At 44.1% G+C, this 18,547-nt stretch overlaps 1 protein-coding gene across 1 annotated transcript in view; it reads right to left on the minus strand.

Moving 5' to 3' along the window:
* Window positions 1-7,008: 7,008 nt before the first annotated feature.
* ppip5k1b (diphosphoinositol pentakisphosphate kinase 1b) overlaps window positions 7,009-18,547 on the minus strand; it is a 31,862-nt gene continuing 20,323 nt past the window's right edge. Inside the window, exons 26-30 of the mRNA XM_070908096.1 lie at window positions 17,492-17,638; window positions 15,120-15,182; window positions 9,329-9,466; window positions 8,860-8,973; window positions 7,009-7,125 (exon numbers count right to left, since the gene is read on the minus strand). Of these exons, the coding sequence (XP_070764197.1) occupies window positions 7,034-7,125; window positions 8,860-8,973; window positions 9,329-9,466; window positions 15,120-15,182; window positions 17,492-17,638 (554 nt within the window). The 3' untranslated portion in view covers window positions 7,009-7,033. The remainder of the gene's footprint in view (window positions 7,126-8,859; window positions 8,974-9,328; window positions 9,467-15,119; window positions 15,183-17,491; window positions 17,639-18,547) is intronic.

Raw genomic sequence — 18,547 nt, forward strand, 5'->3', positions numbered from 1 at the left:
TTGAAGACTGATTTGAGAGGGGGGGGGGGGGGGGGGGTCTAGGCTGGACGGAGCAGGGGAGGCTTGGATTTCCAGAAAGGACTTTGTTTGAGCTCTTGATGACAGATGGATTGTCAGGATGTTGCCAACTAAAAGCAGGGAGGATCCTCTGCTTGCACAGTTAAACTTCACTCAGTCCCTCCATCTGGGACCAGTGCCATTTTCTTTCGCTGTAAAACTCTCATAACGCTCTCGCTACCTTATACCTCATCTTCCAAAGCCTCCGTGCTCTGGGCTCCGCCTGGCCTCCCTGAGTTTCAAATCACAAGGTTGTCATTGAATGCTGTTTTCTGAACATGATGCTCTGCTTAAGAGGCAGACAGAGCTTTCTTTATCCCACTGGGGAGAACCTGAATTTGATGCAGGTTGTATATTAAACAGCTGGGTACGCACAAGTACACACACACACAGTCACACACACACACACTCACACACACTAGTGTGGAGGGAGTTGATTAACTGAAGGCCACATTACGACAGTGAAGGATCAAAATGACAGTTCAGCCTAATTGTTGGATCAAGCAAAAAGGCCTTTTCACCCCGTCCTCCATGCTGTCTGGAAATGTGTCCAAAAAGCCAGGAAGAAGCTTTTCAGTGTATGGATCAGATTGTGTGGACGGTCTGATATGTTGTACTGTCTTTGAATGATGTTTTTAAGTTGGCAGATTCCAAATACCAGGCCTTGAGCTTTTCAAGGCGTCAGTAGAGCGCTGTGAATCACTCGATACTGAACTGTGTGACTATACAGAAGCTGAATGCACTATACAGGAGATCTATTTTTCTGAATGTAGAGTTGGTACTACCATGCGAATGCTGCTGGATCAAAACAATAGACAAAAAAATCAATAAAAACAAAAAAAAAAAAACACTCACACCAACCCAGACAGAAATAAATTTTAGGGAGCACAGAATGCAGATTCTGTTTTGAGGAGACGAGTTTGACTTTCGACTCGTCAGAGAGCGACTGAGATCCCATAACGAACATTTTAACAGTAACACAGAAATAGTAACTGCAGCTGCAACTTTTTCCTTTTCCTGAATATGACTTGAAACACATGCAGACTCAAAAACCATCAGTAAAGTTAAACAAACGCTGCATGTACATCAGTGTACTGTAGACAGATTTGTGAACATCGCTCCGGAAAGAACAAAATCTGAAATATGTAACAAACTTATCCTTCTTGTGATAACTGCTCATTTTAGCTGACTTCAGTGACAGTGTGATCAAAACTGATAACTACACCGTGAACCAAGAAAACGACACAAACCGCTGACAAGACACAGAATGAAACAAAGTGCATCTTTCAGTTGAATTTCATCGCCGTACCTGCATTAAAATGAAGATATCATTTGATCACAATATGGTGTCATCTGTCCATCTAATCTCTCTGCATGTGATTTATTTAGTTATAATCCTGAATGTAATTGTTTAACATGGAAATAATAATAAAAAATACGATGCTATTTTAAAGAGGTATATTTGAAAAAAGCTAATTGTCTTAACTGGTACTGAAATGACCCACAGTAATATAATACTGGGCTGTGCTTTTATTGTTTGCCCTATTAACATGTTGTTAAGAAGACGCTGTATTGGTAGTTCTGTTTGATTCTCTCTCTCTCTCTCTTTTTGCATTGTATTAATCTTAGTTATGTTTTTCTTCCTCAGTGCAATATTCAATATCTCTCTGTCTCTTTAAATCTAACTGGTAAAACTAGAACTACTGCAGATTCATTGTAAAAGGGAAACAGCCTGGTGATCATCAATTAAAAGTACATTGAAATCTAAATGTGTGTCCGGGGTCTCTTTTGTCTCCTAACTAAATACTTCTAATCAAATTATGAGAAATCATTACAGTGATGAAAGATGAAATGCTAACAGGTCTTCAGCCATGTTAGCAGCTCTATGAAGCTGTAGGTTAGCAGTGCTTTGAGCTAAATGCTAATATCTGCATGCTAACATGCAGGTATAACGTGTACCATATTCACCGTCTTAGTTTAGCATGTTAGCATGCTAATGTTCGCTAGTTAGCACTAAACACAAAGTACAGCCGAGTGGTATCCTGTCATTATTTAGCAGATATTTGGTCATAAATACATTTTGACCTGTTGATGGCGCTAGATGAAAAGTTCAGGGATCACCAACATTTTTACAATTCGTCCCGAGAGGAACATGAATCCATCCAGCAGTTGTCGAGACAATTGTGAATCTGCTTGTGGCGCTAGAGGATCGCTGGAGGAAACGGAGGGAACATGAATGTTTCTACAAAACTTCATAGAAATCTATGGAATATTTGCAGACATCTGGACTGAAGAAGTGGCTAAAAATGAAAGCAGTGTGATTTCAGATGCTTGTGAAAGAATAATAGCCGTCTTAGTTTTGCATGAAAGGTATTCTTTGACGTAACATTTATATCTTTGGACTATGACAGGAGAAATGTAAAAATCTGACTCAGAGAAATAACTAAATATATATAGACTGAAACATCTCAACAACAATTAGATGAATTGTCATGTGTTCATTCATCCCTCATGATTAATTATAATAACTCTGCTGATCCTTTAACTTTTCATGTAGCTCCATCATGCCAATCAATAGTCCAGCACTTATTGACTCATTGTACTGATTTATGACCAAATATCTGAAAAACTAATAAAGACATTTGATCTGTATTTTGTGTTTAGTGTTACACGCCAATCTAAGATGGTGAACATTATATGTGATAAACATCAGCATCGTCATTGTGAGCATGTTAGCATGCTGACGTTAGCATTTAGCTCAAAGCTGCGCTGTGCGTGGGTCTTTAAAAAGTGGCAGAAGTCATTATAGTAAAAAACAAAAGGTCTTCTCGCTTTATTCACAGCGTCTCCACATTGTGTTGCTTCTCTGAAAGAAAAACTACAAGTATTTAAACAGCAGTCAAGTTGTTTTTGCCAAACTTTGAAATACTTACCTGAATCTTACCTGTCAGTCCGGTGTTATAGACCTCTGAGATGAACCCCATCTGACACGACATGTTACAGGTAAAAATCACACCTTCATGAGTGTTTGTGAACTAAAGCTTGGTGGTCTTGTACCAAAGTTTGCAGTGAATGAAATATGAGTCAGTAAATGAGCTTCAGTGTTGGAGACAAATCTTTGACTCAGCAACAGGGAAAGAGATCGACTCATTAACCTTTAAAATAACGACACCCTCCCTGGGGGGGGACAGAAGAAGAAGAACAGATCTGTCCTGTTGTCCTCTCGCGTCCCTCTAACCTCTCATGCTGCACTGTTTCATGCCGTTGGGGTCTCGATGGGGTGAAGGAACCCACACATTGCTGCTCGGCTGCCACATCGTCAAGCAAAACAACTCCCCTCCCTCCTCCCCCAGGTTACCATGACGACGCATTTTGACTTTGGGGGAGGGTGATGGGGGAGTTGAGGACGCGGAGGACACCTTCCTGCAGTCTGGATGAGGGTAATTCTCTCATCAGCAGGCTAATAGTTGCTCTCCTCTCTCGTCTCTCCCGCCCACTTCTCTCTCTGCCTTTACATTTATAGTTCAGCCTGTTAGCAGAGAGCAACAGCAGGAAGGAAGTCAAGGGTTTGGGACGCCTCCTGCAGCTGAACATACACATGAAGAAGAGATGGGCCTGAAGAAATAAAATAAGAGCTAAGAGGAAGGTTTCTTAACATTCATCTGTCACATGACCGCAGGGAAGCTGAACAGTTTTCTGGTGTTTAACAGCCACCAGCTTTTGTTTTAGTTTTCTCTCTCTGACGGTGAAGACCCTCTGGAGGTGAACAAATCCCGCAACATCCTGCGACTTTCTCTAATTATTTAAATGACTTTGTGATAATATCTGTAATCTTGGACTCAAGCATCACACAAAACTACAATAATCATCATCTCCTGCGCGGACATTCATCCTTTTTCTTGGTCGTGTTCAGAAACTTAAATTTCAACTGTGTTTCCACCACCAGCCAGCCCCAAGCCGCCCGCTGTCCCACAAGGTTTTGGGGGGTAACTCACTACAATAGGGCTGGAAAGGGCATCCAGAGGGTCTTCACCCGGAGAGATCTACTGACATTCTTCACTAAACTTTGCGTTGAGCTGCATTAACGACATTATTTTTCTTTTGGATTCTTGACACAGAACAACTCCTGTTCCTCCAGCTTCTGTAGTTTGAACTGAAGCAAGAGAGACGGCTGAAAGTGTGTGTGGCTGGAAGAGCTGATAGAGACAGGATGAATGGACGTGTGTGTGTGTGTGTGTGTGTGTGTGTGTGTGTGTGTGTGTGTGTTTAAGTGTGTGTGTGTTTAAGTGTGTGTGTGAATGTAGGAAATAAAGCCTGAGAGAGAGACAGAATAAATGACATCAGCGCCTGGCTTCCGGTGAGTTGGCGGTCCCTCTGTCCCTCTGTCCCTCTCTCCGTCCGTCCGTCCGTCTGTCTGCATTCACCCAGCGTCGCTCAGGAGGAGTCAATTACATCTGGGGGCGTCGCCATGGCAACGTATGGGAGCAAAAGGAGGAGGCATGAGTCATCACTATTCTTAAAAGCCGTTTGAAGAGGAGTGGGAGAGACGAGAAGAGAGAGACGAGGTGAGAGGACAAAGAGGGGGAGGAAAAAAAGAGGAGAGAAAGAGGGGAAAAATATTGAAGTGGGGGGGGGGACAAGATCAAGGAGGAGAGGAGATGAGGAGAGGAGATGAGGAGAGGAGACAAGGGGAAGAGAGGAGGAGAAAACAGGAGAGAGCAAGAAAAAAAGGGCCGGAGTAGGAGAGAAGTGATGGAGATGGAAAGAAAGAAAAACAAACAGAAGGAGAGAAGTGAGACAAGGAGCTTTGTTTATGGAGCAATAACAGGATTATGTGTCTGGACTGTGGGCCATTACACACACACACACACACACACACACACACACACACACACACACACACACACACACACACACACACACACACACACACACACACTCTCTAACAGGCCTGTGGCAGCTGTGAACACATGTGATTTGTTGTGCTTGATAACATAATGAACAATGTTTTCACTGTTTAATTGATTTTTTTATTCTCCTCCTCCTCCTCCTCCTCCTCCTCCTCCTCCTCCTCCTCCTCCTCCTCCTCCTCCTCCTCCTCCTCCTCCTCCTCCTCCTCCTCCTCCTCCTCCTCCTCCTCCTCCTCCTCCTCCTCCTCCTCCTCCTCCCCAACACTTCCAACCTGAACCTCAACAGATCGACAGAAACGTTACACACTGAACCTCCACTTTGTTCTCCAGCAGCCAGACTCATCACAGAAACACACTCTTCCTCTTTGGCTGACGTTAAATAGCACATTAAATAATCACATAAATACACAACTAAAATTACCTACATCAACCCTTAGGTAAAAAAAAAAAAGTCCTTTTCAAATCTAAAACTAAAACTCTTTCCAAGATGACTAAAAATACACATATACATGTTTGTTCTACAGCAGGTGTTTCCAGGTTTTGGGGGTCAGTTCATTTCCAAGTTCAGCAGTTTGAACCGAGCGGGGAGGCGTTTCATGTCTCCCCTTCATACTCTGAACGTGATCATCAGCACGCCGCTCTGAAGTCATTGTTTTATGAGCTTTAACTCTACAAGTTGTGGTCAAAGTAATAAAAGTATTTCTTTGGAGTTTCCTTGACGTGAATTCACCACAGAATTTATTCCTTTTCTAAAGTAACTGAAAGTGAATTGACCCCCCAGTTCAGTCACATGTTGATGAAACCACTTTCCACCTGTAGATTCATGGTACGTCTACCTGAGTGTCACTCATTAAGTCATTAGAAACTGTCACTTGATTCACTGAACATTAAAATACACATTTGGTGCGACAGCAAACTGAAACAGTCTGAGAATTCAGCATCAACGGAGAAAACTCGTCAGGTAGCCGGCATTATGTAAAAGTACATTTATACTATTGACTTAATCAAGTGGTTCTTCCCTTTTATTCTAAAATAAAACTATACTACAGATGTTGATTTGTAACCCCCCCCCCCCCCCAAATGAAAAAGTAATAAAAATACAGCAGGAAACCGACAGTGTCTACAATACTCTCTTAAATGTCATTTACAGATAAATTGTGTTTCCTTTTAACAGCAGACCGTCATTGAAAGTACAGTTTGATCCAGATGGCTCATGTTCTATAGTATACAAATACCTGTTTTTTAAATAATTTAAAACAAAACTATTCAAATGTTATTTTGGTTGTATGAATGAACATCTTGAATGTAGCGGGTACCGAAGCTAACGTGCTAACGCTAACTTTAAAATGATAACCCAAATCCCTCCAGACTCTTGAGAATAATCGTTTTGTAATCTCTGAAATCATAAAAGTGTCTGATGTTTGCATGATGTTCATCTTTGTATCTTAAAGGAATAAATAAATAACACGTATTCACTTTCCTGCCAGACGTTTGTGGCTGAAACACACAAACTGAAGTCAAATGATAATAAATTTCACTTGAACTTCAAAAACAGCCTGTTTTGTTCCAGGGTGAGCTGCGATTGGCTAGCCACACGGCTGCAACACAACATTTCAAATGCGAATCCATGACTGAACTCACAGTTGTTGATGCACTTCAGCCGCCTGTCGAAGGTCAGCCTGGAGGCGGCTGGTGTGAGAGATGTTTCGTGAAACAGCATCTGGGCTTAAAACAGCAGTTTCAGCGTCGGCAGCGTCTGAAGTCAACTGAAGGCACAACTGGTCTGAATGTTGGCTTGACGCACTGTAATGAATGTGTGGACAGAGTGAAGAGGACGAAGAGCGTCCCGTCTCGTTACGGAGCAGGGAGCTGTGGTTTGGGGTGCATCACAAGAGTCCATGAACCGTCTGAGTGGTTCTATTCAGTCTCTCCAGAATCAGCATCTCCTCCTGCGCTGCTTAGCGACTGTGAGCAGGAGGACCGAGGCCTTCGGATCAGGTCCCCAGAGGTCCCCAGAGGTCCCCAGGGGTCCCCAGGGGTCCCCAGGGGTCCTTGTGTTTTTCAGTTTACTCACTGAAGCTGAAGTTCAGGCCGGAGCTCTCTGTGATTGGGGAGGAGGGGCCGGCACTGGATACAGCGCTGGAGGGGATACTGCCATCTTTAAAAAAAACACAACAAAAAAAAAACACAGAAAATTAAGTCAATTATCTTTGTAACTCAGAAACACAGACGTACATTTTCCAAACAGCTCTGACCTCAACCGTAACATGAAAACATCAATTCTCTGGAACAAATCCTACATTTTCAACAACCGTCGATCCCTGATGGAAGTATTAATCTCATTACTCGCCGCCCCGAGCCCTCCCTCCACTCACAGCGTGGATTATTTGTTACTGTATGTGCGTCATGTGGAGGGACACAAAGTGAACAAAGTGGGGGGAGTGATCTGGTACAAAAACAGGAAAGCAACAGCGCCATCCGCTTCCTCTTCTGTTGCCATGGAGAACTTCATGAAAACAGTTTTCTGGGTTTCATGAATCAAGCCACATGTACACCAATGTGTATATCGATAATCTGGCTGCAATACATTTTAAAAAGGAATATTTAAGGCCATTTTTAACCCACATGCAGCAAGAAATAACCTGAGTTCCTCCACTAGAGTGACTACAAATGTCTCACAATCATTTTGACACATGAAACATTGACATTTGGGCTTTATGTGAGTGACATAGTCCTGCACTTGCAAACAGGAGGACAAACAGTAAATAAATAAATACAGAAGGATGGATGAAAAAGAGGAGGGTGGATGCTTCATCAATCAACAACACTGAGAAGAGGAGAAATGAATCACCTCACCCCCCCCCCCCCCCAGGGGGATTAAAAAGAAGAGGGAGGGAAGAGAGAAGAGGAAGAAGAGGAGGGTGACTGTCTGACGCTGATTCTGTCGGACAGTTTCAGGACTTCAGTTAATTAAAAATGTGTTGACTGAAATACAGATCATGTTGTAAGAATGCAGCGAGTTCATGAAAAGCTCCAACTTCTTCGTCATTAATATGCAGATGATGCTCCAGAGAAACTGTTCATCAATTAGCTGACTGATTCTGGAGCTTGTAAAGACAACAGACGACAAAACAATCTCAATTTATCAAAATAAATTGCCAAATATTTGCTGGTTCCAGCTGAGTGAAACGTGTCGCTCCTGCAGGAGTAAAGTGATCCGACTCTTATGGTCCGAGTGTGAGATCACTGCCACAAACACTGGCGGTTTATTTTTTATTTCTGATTTATCTTCATCTCGTCATCTACAACTCACTTCACTAAACATCGTGAAAATGATCAACAGATGAATAAATGAAGAAAAGAATCGTTCAAGGACGCGAGCCTTCCAGCGGACGACTTGACCCCCCGCTGATGATCCAGTTAGTGTCTGCGAGCTGTAGGTCAGCGCAGATAAATGAAGCCCATCGGGTCACATCTGCTGCCGGCTACGTGGAGGTCGAGCTGAAGGCCTTTTCATCTTACTCCGGGTTTTGCTGAGCATGCACGGCCTTTTTCAGCATCACTCTGCTTCTCAGTCGCACAGTTACTCATTTTCACACATGGGAGCTTCTCAGTGCAGCGACGGTCCGACTGCAGAGCTGCTCCACAGGAGAGGCTGAGGATTAAAAGTGATTCTTGAGAGGTACATTTAGAGTGTACCTGCCAGAACGGGGCTTTAAAACCACTGTTCTTACTTTCCTGTTTTACATTAAATGCATCTGAATTGAAGCCACACAAACACTGAGTTAGAGACGGGGAACAGAGTTCATCTCCAGCACCAACAGTCACCATCTTATCAGAAGAGGTAAACGTAGGCCTACATACTGCACAGTGCCATAAATGCTTTACTTACGCCACAGAGGCTGGCTCGGAGGCCGAAGAGATGTTTCAGACCCAGAGGAGGACAGAGGCTGCTGAGGGCTGTAGAGAGACGTCTGGCTCTGAGAGTCGAACAGGCTGGACAGCGCTGGAGCGAAGACACAAAAGACAAATGTCTTAGGCTCATTTTACTAATGAATGAAGTGAATGTGAACATCCTCAAACACCCTTAAACTTCTTTTCAAATACAATGAGCTGGAATACAGAGCCAACAACAAATCTCCGAGTAAGACGGCAATATAAATACACATCTCGGCCTGGACTGGTTCTTCTCTTCTCATCGAACAATTCTAAAGGAGTTCCAGCTTCGGCACGAAAACAGCTTGGACAGTACGAACCTTTGATGACGTACCTCATGTGTTTAAAACATTTGCTGCACTGGTGCTGCAGCGTTTGCAGAGAACGAAGCTGAACAGAGAGCAGCAGGTGTGTAGCAGGCCTACCTTTCATGGTCTTGGCGTGGGCCTCGCTGCTGCTCTCACACACCGTGTTGAGGAACTCGTCCACCTGCTTCAGCGACAGCGAGTTGTGCAGCGTCTCCAGTGGGTAGATAGAGGGCACCATGGAGCAGCCTTCAAAGCCTGCAGCACAGTTGGGAGAGACAGAAGGAGAGCCCGTCGTACCACGTCTCCATCAGACGAGGAGGACGAGGAGGACGAGGAGGAGTGGTGACACTGCTGTAGCTCTCTGTGCATGTTGGCTGTTCTCCGGGTGCCTCCTTCTCTCAGTGCCATATTGACATTCGGCAGCCATTTTTATTTGTTAACTAGGCACACAGACTTTCAGGCTACTGTAAGATCTAAAATTAGTGGCTGGTACAGTCGACCTACCGCCTCTGACAGAAGCCGCCATAATTAATGTCAACAAACATAATCAGCAAAATGTGGCTGGTGTTAATTTCCTTCTGTTAGCGAGACCATGTGAACGTGGACGGAGGCGTGGATGAGTTCACACCACACTATGTTGACATGTGTGTTCACTTTCTAAAACAAACCATAGAACTGTGTTTCTGCACGTTTTAAACAGGAAGTTTCAGCGACGCTGATCGATCAGCACACCGTCCGTCCGCTTCAGTTTCCACGCTGACGATATAAAATACAGAAGGTCTGTGTTCAAACTGCCAATTCATCTGAGAAACGACACGTCCCGAACATTATGGAGTTAGAAAATAATCTCGCCTGCATAGAATAAAAAACTGAAGTGTCCTTGAGCCAGACAGCGAGTAGAAGTGAACTCTGACCTTTGACCTTAATGATGAGGTGGCAACATAAAAGACGAGTTCTTCAAAACATTCGATAATTAATGGATTGAAAGTGGATTGACATCAATCCTCTTAATATAAAAACACAGTGTTGTACTGCGTATGATTGTCATGTGACTTCAGACAGTTTGTAATCAAACATTTCTATCTTCACTATATTTACTCTCATCTTGCCTTTTATCCGATTTAGTTCATAAAATGACAAAATTAAGTGTGTATGTGCTGAGAAACACAACTTCGAAACACAAACACAAGCGCGTTTCATTCAGTGCAGCCCGACAAAGACCAGCACGAAACAAAAAGGGGGGGTGGATGAAGGTTGAAGCAGCGCCTCCAGTTCATCCACATCCCCACAGAGCACGCTGCTCAGCCTTGCGTTTCTCCAGGACTAATGTGCTATGACAACAGATTCTTCCAAACAGCTACTCCCTGAAACAACTTGTCCAATAACGACAGAAGCGGAACGGACTGCAGTCAGCACTTAATGTACAGGAACCATTCGAGGCCTTGGGGGGGGGGGGCCACGGTGTGAATTTCCCCTGTTGATAATTTGCACATATGAGTTTTGGTGGAGTTGCTCAGAGTTAATGCTTCTCATGGGATCATTCATGCGCAGTACACAACACGAAACCTTTTATTGACATCAAGACGGTTATAAATCATTTGAGGGGTCTCACACTTTATGTCTGAGACGTAAAATGTCTCTACATGACATTTTTAAATGGCTGATTTACACCAACAACAACAGGACTGGAGGACACTTGACAGACTTTAACTGTTGTTTTAGCTTTTTCATTAGACCGCTGTTCAACATGAAAAGGGCTTCCTGCCAAAGCTTTGATGAGACAAGAATAATAATACCTGCTTGGCTTAAATTCATATTACAAAGCCTCAGGAGGAAGTGTTTAGGTGGCTCAGCAGACTAAGATGTGTATCGCATATTCACACGTTTGACCTCGCTCTTTAGGCGTGACATTTATCCTCACCTCCAACTGCTCATTCTGTTGTCACTGCACTCTAAGGACCTGTATAAAAATAACACAAGATGGCATTTATCGCCTCTTCCTCCTCCCTGTCTGTGCTGCAGCCTCTCCATGTGGATATCACATTCAGCTCACACACCAGATGCAGTGGGAGCAGAAAGCGACTGATGCTACACTGCACCACTCACATTCACCGACACATGTGAACACAAAGACAGCAGGACAGGAAACAGAGGCCGTGATATTTAAATAAAGTCAACGTGACAAAGCAGCAAAAGAATCTCAATCTGCTCGACAATACAAAACATCTGTAACTTATTAGACGTCATCTCCGCTGACTGCAAAAGAATAATTGCTCAGCTCCGTTAAGGTGACACGACGCGCCAAGACGTGCGCCAGAAACGCTTCACACAATCAGCAGTTTATGAACAGGCCACCGCTTAATTAGCCAATTAAAAAGAGGGACGAGACGATGACCCAAATCCTTCAACAGACGCTCAAATATCTGCCACCTGGCCAGGAAACACTTTTTCAGAGCGCTGTGGGAGAGACGGCGATGCCCAGTCTCGACCTCCCGGTGCGAAGGCCAAATTGATGCCATCAACACCTGAGTCCTTTCTGCAGAACTCATTATCGAACAAATGCCCAGTTTCAGGGTGTTTTCTCTTTAGGATGGAGCACGCACATCCATCTTCAGGATGGTCATCAAGTGTCCTTGTGCAGATTCATTTCAACATCTAGTTTCAAGAAGTGTATAAAAGTATGATTCAAGTTTGTCATATTATAAAGCAGCTTTTTCTAGTTCCACAAGTGGCACAATAGGTGTCCAATCAAGGAAGGACTGTGGACCTCAGGACTTAAAGGCACAGTGAAATAAAACAGTTTTAATCCTGTGTCTGCATGCAGAGCATTTCTATTCATTCTATTTTATTAGCTTATCTGACAGGGACAATGCTCATATATCAACAGTAAATTAGCCAGCGTTAGCAGAAAAGGCTACTTTCCATCTGCTGTCCGTGGCCAGATGTTAAAAATGAATAAAGAATAAAATCACATATCTTATAAAATTATATTCACAACATTATAAATATGCACAAAGTAGTAAAACACACATCCACCAATCAATAATGCCACAGTATAACACATGGCAGATAGGGAGGTGTTCGCTAAACCACGCCCACTATTGAACGACCCAATCAAATCTCACTGAGCTGATCGAGTCCCTCCCGTAACTAACCCCCCCCCCAGATTTAGTTTAACTCTGTAATACGTCACATTACAGACGGACATGTCATGCTTTCAAAGCAGCCGTTGCAGTCGGACGGTAACATGAAGTGAGCAGAGCTGAACGGAGCTACAGGGAGGAAGAGGAGGCAACAGGAAGCGAGAGGGACTCCGGGAGCTCCTGACCAGACATCAGCCAGGTCTTGAGGAGGCGGAGGTGGTGGGTCATGGCCCCGTCCACAGCCAGAGGGGCAAGCCCCAGCAGGGCTGGCTCAGCGGGGAGCCCCACCAGCAGCTGGACTACATGGAGCTCATCTGAGGGCTCTGAGGGACGAGAGGCAGAGCAGGGAGAGAGGAAGACGAGCAGGAGGAGGAGCAGGAGGAGGAGCAGGAGGAGGAGCAGGAGGAGCGACAGCAGCTGTGCAACACATCTAAAGAGCTAAAGAGCAAAGTGGCTTCAGGACGGCGGACTGTGTTTGTAGAGCAGAGTGTTCAAATACGTAGCTTCAACGTCTGACTTCATTTGATGGAAACAGGTCTCGACCTTTGAGCAGACTAACTTTACCTGAGCTCAACAGTATGTTTAAAGTTTAACAGATAACCTGAGGTCAAATAAAGACGGCAGCAGTCACAGTAATCAATAATCAATCATCTGTGACGTCACAAGTTTAAAAAGAATCAGTGAAAAGACATCAGAGACAAAGATCAGCTTCAGAAACAGGTGAACCAGATCTCAGAGTCCTCAATAATACCGGTTCACGCAACCGCGTGGATGTTGCTTCGTCTCCAGAGAAACAATATTTCTCCCAATAACAAAGTTCTGAGTGAGAAAAGTCGACGGTTCATGATGGGAAATTCATCAGCGCTAATTTTCTAGTTTTCTCAGTGAGCATAACAGGTTTCCTCATACGCTGACAAGCTAATTACGAAATATAAAATGGTTAAAAAATAAATATATACTCTACATTTCTCTCTCTCACCAGAGTCTATTACGTCTGGGATCAGGTTCTACTTTAATCAACAGATAATAAGAAGAGTTTCGCTCCAGAACTCTGCATTGATTTTGTGAAAATGTGACCCGACTGATTTATGACTCAATCTAAAACAAAATACACTGAAAATGTTCTAAAAATGTTTTATATCAGCGAAGCCTCCCACAGCTGAAAGTACTCCACAGCAATAATTATCTTCCCAAAATGTTCATTGAAAACCAAACTAAAGAAACGAGGCAGAGAAAAACCAGCCTGCATAATTAAGATGAATGTGTCGGGATATAAAAACACACTTATTGTATTAAATATTAATCCAAACCACATACGTACTACAACACTTGTCAACATTAGATCAGATTTCTGAATCACACGGACGCCAGATGATCCTGGTGCTCGGACAACATGCAGTTCCTCCTGCTGAAGTACAGACGGCACTAATCAGAACGCCGACGCATGCCGGGCTGCTTCTGAGCCACTGATGCAGTGAGTTCATCCATGAATGTTACACAGTGGTCGTGGAAAAACTGCCTCAAAACACATTTCAAGAAAATAAAGAGTGAATGCTTTCACAATGACCTGAGGAGCAGCTCTCAGTGACAGACAGCTGCTGCTGGACACAGTCAGCGAAACAGGTAACACAAACACTCGCCATCAAGAGTGACGTCAACTAAGAAGATCAAGAAGGGTCTTTGTGTTACGGGGCTGCAACTAATGATTATTCTCATTCTTGATTCATCTGCTAATTATTTTCTCAGTTATTTCAGAAAATCATTTGGTCTGTGAAATGTCTGAAAATGGTGAAAAATGCTCATCATAATGTCCTGGATGAACATCCATTAACAAAGCAGCAGCAAGCGTTCTCACTGGAGAAGGAGAGAGATTAATCGACTAATCAACAAACTGTTTGATTATCTCTGTAACGCTGAAAACAATCCGGTTAAACACGCCTCTCCCTCGTGTGTCGGTGCAAAGCTGCGATCCAACAGATGAAGAAACACTCAAAGTCACATTCAGCGACGTCTTGCTGTCCGAGTCTGCGAGCAGCCGGTCTGTGAGCAGCCGGTCTGTGAGCAGCCGGTCTGTGAGCAGCCGGTCTGTGAGCAGCCGGTCTGTGCCGACACCTCCGGGATTAACTTCTCACCTTGCTGCAGTGACGTGGAAGCGTACGGTGTCGGTACGCTGTGACACGGGCGTGGCTTACACGTTCAACAGAGCACATTTCTGACCACGGCCACGAGTGACGGCGGGCGTTGTCAGAGGTGAAACAGGCGGGAAACTTTCAACCAGAAAAAGCAGTTAAACCCAGTTTTACAGGCTGGTTTTATGTGACTCTTAAACGTTTATAGCACAAACTAAGAAATGAAGAGAATAAATGATTTAAAATGAACAGCAAGTGCAGGTGAGGATATGTTACGATGTGTGCACATGATCATCTACAGGTGGAAATATATCTAAGGCAGAAGATATATAATCCACATCCATCCGTTGAAGAAGCAGCAGAGAGGCAAATTAAACAGGAGCAGGCAGAGCAGGTGGTGTTAGAGGTGAGGGCCGAAAACAACACAAGGTACAACAAACACCGTGTGGTGAAACAGAAACTCTTTCAAAATTTGCATCATTTTAATCTTGGAGACGTTTCATGTAATTAACGCAGCCAAACGTCAAACCCCCCAAAAAATAGAAAACAGGAAATGTTTTCCCACAAAAAGGTCATGCAAGACAACAGGAAAAACTGGAGGAGTGTCGAAATAAACTTGAATAAAAGCAGACATACCATTAGTCGGATGCCTGGCAAACGACACAGAAAATCTCTTTACTGCCGGCATAGAGAACAGCTCTGAGGAGATAAGAAAGGTAACTGGGATTACTGGGACTGCTGGTACCTGTGTCTGCCTGTTTGCCTGATTGTTTGTATGTTTCTACATGAGGGGGGAAAAAAAGAGAGGAAAACAGAATGAGAGAGAGAGCTGGTCTGTCGATTCATCAACATCTGTCTACCAACATGCATGAAAATGACTTCATCTCTGAATAAACAAAGAGGAGATCAGAGAAAGTGAAGGTGGAGGAGCAGGTGGAGTAAATGATGGACGTTTTGGCTGTACAGAAAACATGCAGGAGGAGTGACGCTGGATCTAAAGGGCATTATTCTGTGACAGGAAACGGTCTGAGAGTCAAATCTCCTTTTTCTTCCTTTGCTTGAACTGCTGTCTTTTGCTCCCGACTTTCTTTTTAGGGGAAATACACCGATTGGCTTTCTTGCCGAGAGTTAGATGAGAAGATTGATACTACTCCTACACCTGTAGGGTATGTATGAAGCAACAGACAGCAGCAGGTTAGCTTAGCTTAGCATAAAGAGTGGACGGGGAAACAGCTAGCCTGGCTCTGTCCGAATGTACCTCTAAAGCTCACTAATTAACACGTTATTTCTCGTTTGAAGTCATGTTTCTGGCCACTAGACAAGTTCACCAGCTAGCCGCTAAGTGTGCAGGAAGTGTAGAGTGGCTTTTCAGAGCTTTTGAGGTGAAAACAGCCGTTGATGAGAGTGAACTAAAACAGTAAAGGCCTGGACAGCTAAACACTGAGCTGACTCTGCAGAGCTCAGGTGAACTGTAGATTCAGGTGATAATTCTCTCTGGGCTCATCTACAAGTGACATACATGTGATCCATTGTCAATATAAAAATATTGATCATAGACACTTTAAAGTAATAAACAAATGGTTGAAAGAACCAACTAAGTGGTAATAGTAGCAATGCTAACTTGACCAAACCTAATGAAAATAAAACAGATGTTTAGGCTTGGTCTCTTTCCAGGATCCAGGATCTCTAAATGATTGTAAGAATATCCACTTTTATATAATTAATAATGTTAAATTACATCAGGTTTAAAATCCACTCAAAAAGAACTCATTTGGAACATGACGGGTGGTGTTGATGAAGGGGTATTTGAAGTCATCTGACAGGGCTGTGGGGGCACATGAGACAATAAAGGTTTGGAACCACTGCAGGTCATTCTCAGGTCTGAATTAAACTAAAAGAAACACTACCGTGTTGTCCTGATGCAGCCCTCTCTTCCATGAAACGAGCAGCAGACCCTCACCTGTTCCTCGGAGAAGATAACATGATGCAACAGAAGTGAGAGAGGACGGCATCTGTTTGCTCCTGGCAGTGTGCAGCCTCGCAGTCAGAGTGACACCCGGTGGATAAACTCAACAGCTCAGTTTCTTGTGTTTAAAAGCCGCAGTGGGGAAAAAAAAATCCCTGCAGTTTGTGCAGATCCATATGCATCCGTATCATTGACTAGTAAAACGATCTGCTGCTGACTTCACCTGAGGAAAGTACTGAACAAACGTGTGTAGCTAAAACAGCTGGGACCATGAGAATGATACACAATCCAGATGTTTGGGACGATCAAACCTGTTATAAGGACCCCTGGTGGCTGTAAAAACAGCTTGTACTTGCCATTACCAGCATGAGACGGAGGGAAGCGGGTGGGGAGGGAGAATGCGACTGAGGATTATTTAAAAGGTGGATTATTGGGTGTTGAAAACATATCTGTTCCAAATAACAGGCTGAGTTTCTTAATGTTAGGATTACCGTAAATTGTGATTAATGAAAAAAGCCAGACTTCTGGCTTCCAGACACAAAAACTAATTTACTGTGGATTATGAAATTAAATTCCCTGAGAGAGGATGTGGAGCCGCAAAACAACATGCACAGAGAGAGAGAACATTTGAACACATTCAAACCCAAGCAGACAGTGGTGTGATCACCGAGTGGACATGCTGATCTGGAGGAACATTGATCACCGATAGTCCAATGTAAGGCTGCATGCTCAGCATCTGCTGCACAGCCAATCACTGTGCTGTCAAACCAGTGCCCTAATCATGCACACTGCAAAGTAAATCACTCATGAAATGTGATGCAACAGATTGAAATCGCTGTTTTGTTCTGGGAGCAGAAGGAGGAAGGAAGAAAAAAAACACGCGACAATACTGAATGTCCCAAAAATCTTCGGGTGTCTGAAGCTTAAAGAGCGAAAAGAGAAGAGAAGATAATCTGAAGGCAGAAAGAGTTCGGAGCTGCTCGACAAGGAAAAGAGATGAAAAGACCCGCGAGTGCAGGAGGACAGGATGGCGTGAACGTACCGAACATGCCAATCTGGCACGGCAGGCTGCCGGGGGACAGAGGCGGTTTTCGGTGGTGGTGGTGCGTGCGGACGTAATCCCGCAGGTTGGGGGCGCTACAGGACACCCCGAGGGCGGAGGCACTGAAGAGGCCCGAGCAGTGCGAGCCTGTGTGAGGAGGAGCCGGGGGGGGGGGGTGAGTATTAGTTTTTATTACACACCATGCCATTACAACCCTGTAAGTGTGTGTGTGTGTGTGTTCTATAAACAGTATGAAGGTATGAAGAGCAGCTCACTGCCGGGGGGTCGTCCCTGACACCTGCTGCTCTGGTTGGTGACCTGTGCAGTCTGCGTTGGTGATGAAGAGGGAGGGGTTCACTCAGCAGCCTCACACTTTCTATACATGACAAACTGACAGAGGCTTTACACGGAGCTCCTTTCATGTCGTGCAAACAGAGAACCGACTGCTGCTGTCAGACTTGTGATTATTAAGCAGACAGTTTGACGAACACGTTTAGGGAGAACTAACCCATACCGCCCTTCCACCTGCCCGGTGTTTACGGTTACACTCCATCGTCTCTAAGATTTCTTTCTCATTGTAAAGGACTCACAATAGCCTTCCGTCCACTCCTGCACTCGTCCCTTTAGTCTAATTATGTCTTAATGGTGCAAACAAAGGAAATAAACTGCACAAAAGTAGCCGAGTGTGATGCACAGGTCTGAAGTCTGAGTCCACAGAGTGACTCCACTCCCTGTTCTCACACTCATGGTTTTATGGTTTCCTCCACGCCTTTCATGCTTGTGTGAGTGCCACCATGTTAGCAGGTTATTGGAGGTTACATGGAAACTGCACACACAGCAAAACAAGAGTCCTTCAAGGGTCCTTTCATTAAGGTAGAGGTTAAATCAGTTTGAGGGACCCAGGGAGGTACTTTAAAAAACTCTGATGCAGCCGATTTGGAACATTTTTGGCATTTTAACGCTTTCTGTGAACCATGATAAGGGGGTCAGGAAGAACTACCCAAACACCTAAATTAAGAGGGTTCCAAAAGCCATATTTGGTGCAATATAGAACAC

This window comes from Enoplosus armatus, chromosome 6 (genome assembly GCF_043641665.1).
Source record: "Enoplosus armatus isolate fEnoArm2 chromosome 6, fEnoArm2.hap1, whole genome shotgun sequence".
Classification (NCBI taxonomy): domain Eukaryota; kingdom Metazoa; phylum Chordata; class Actinopteri; order Centrarchiformes; family Enoplosidae; genus Enoplosus; species Enoplosus armatus.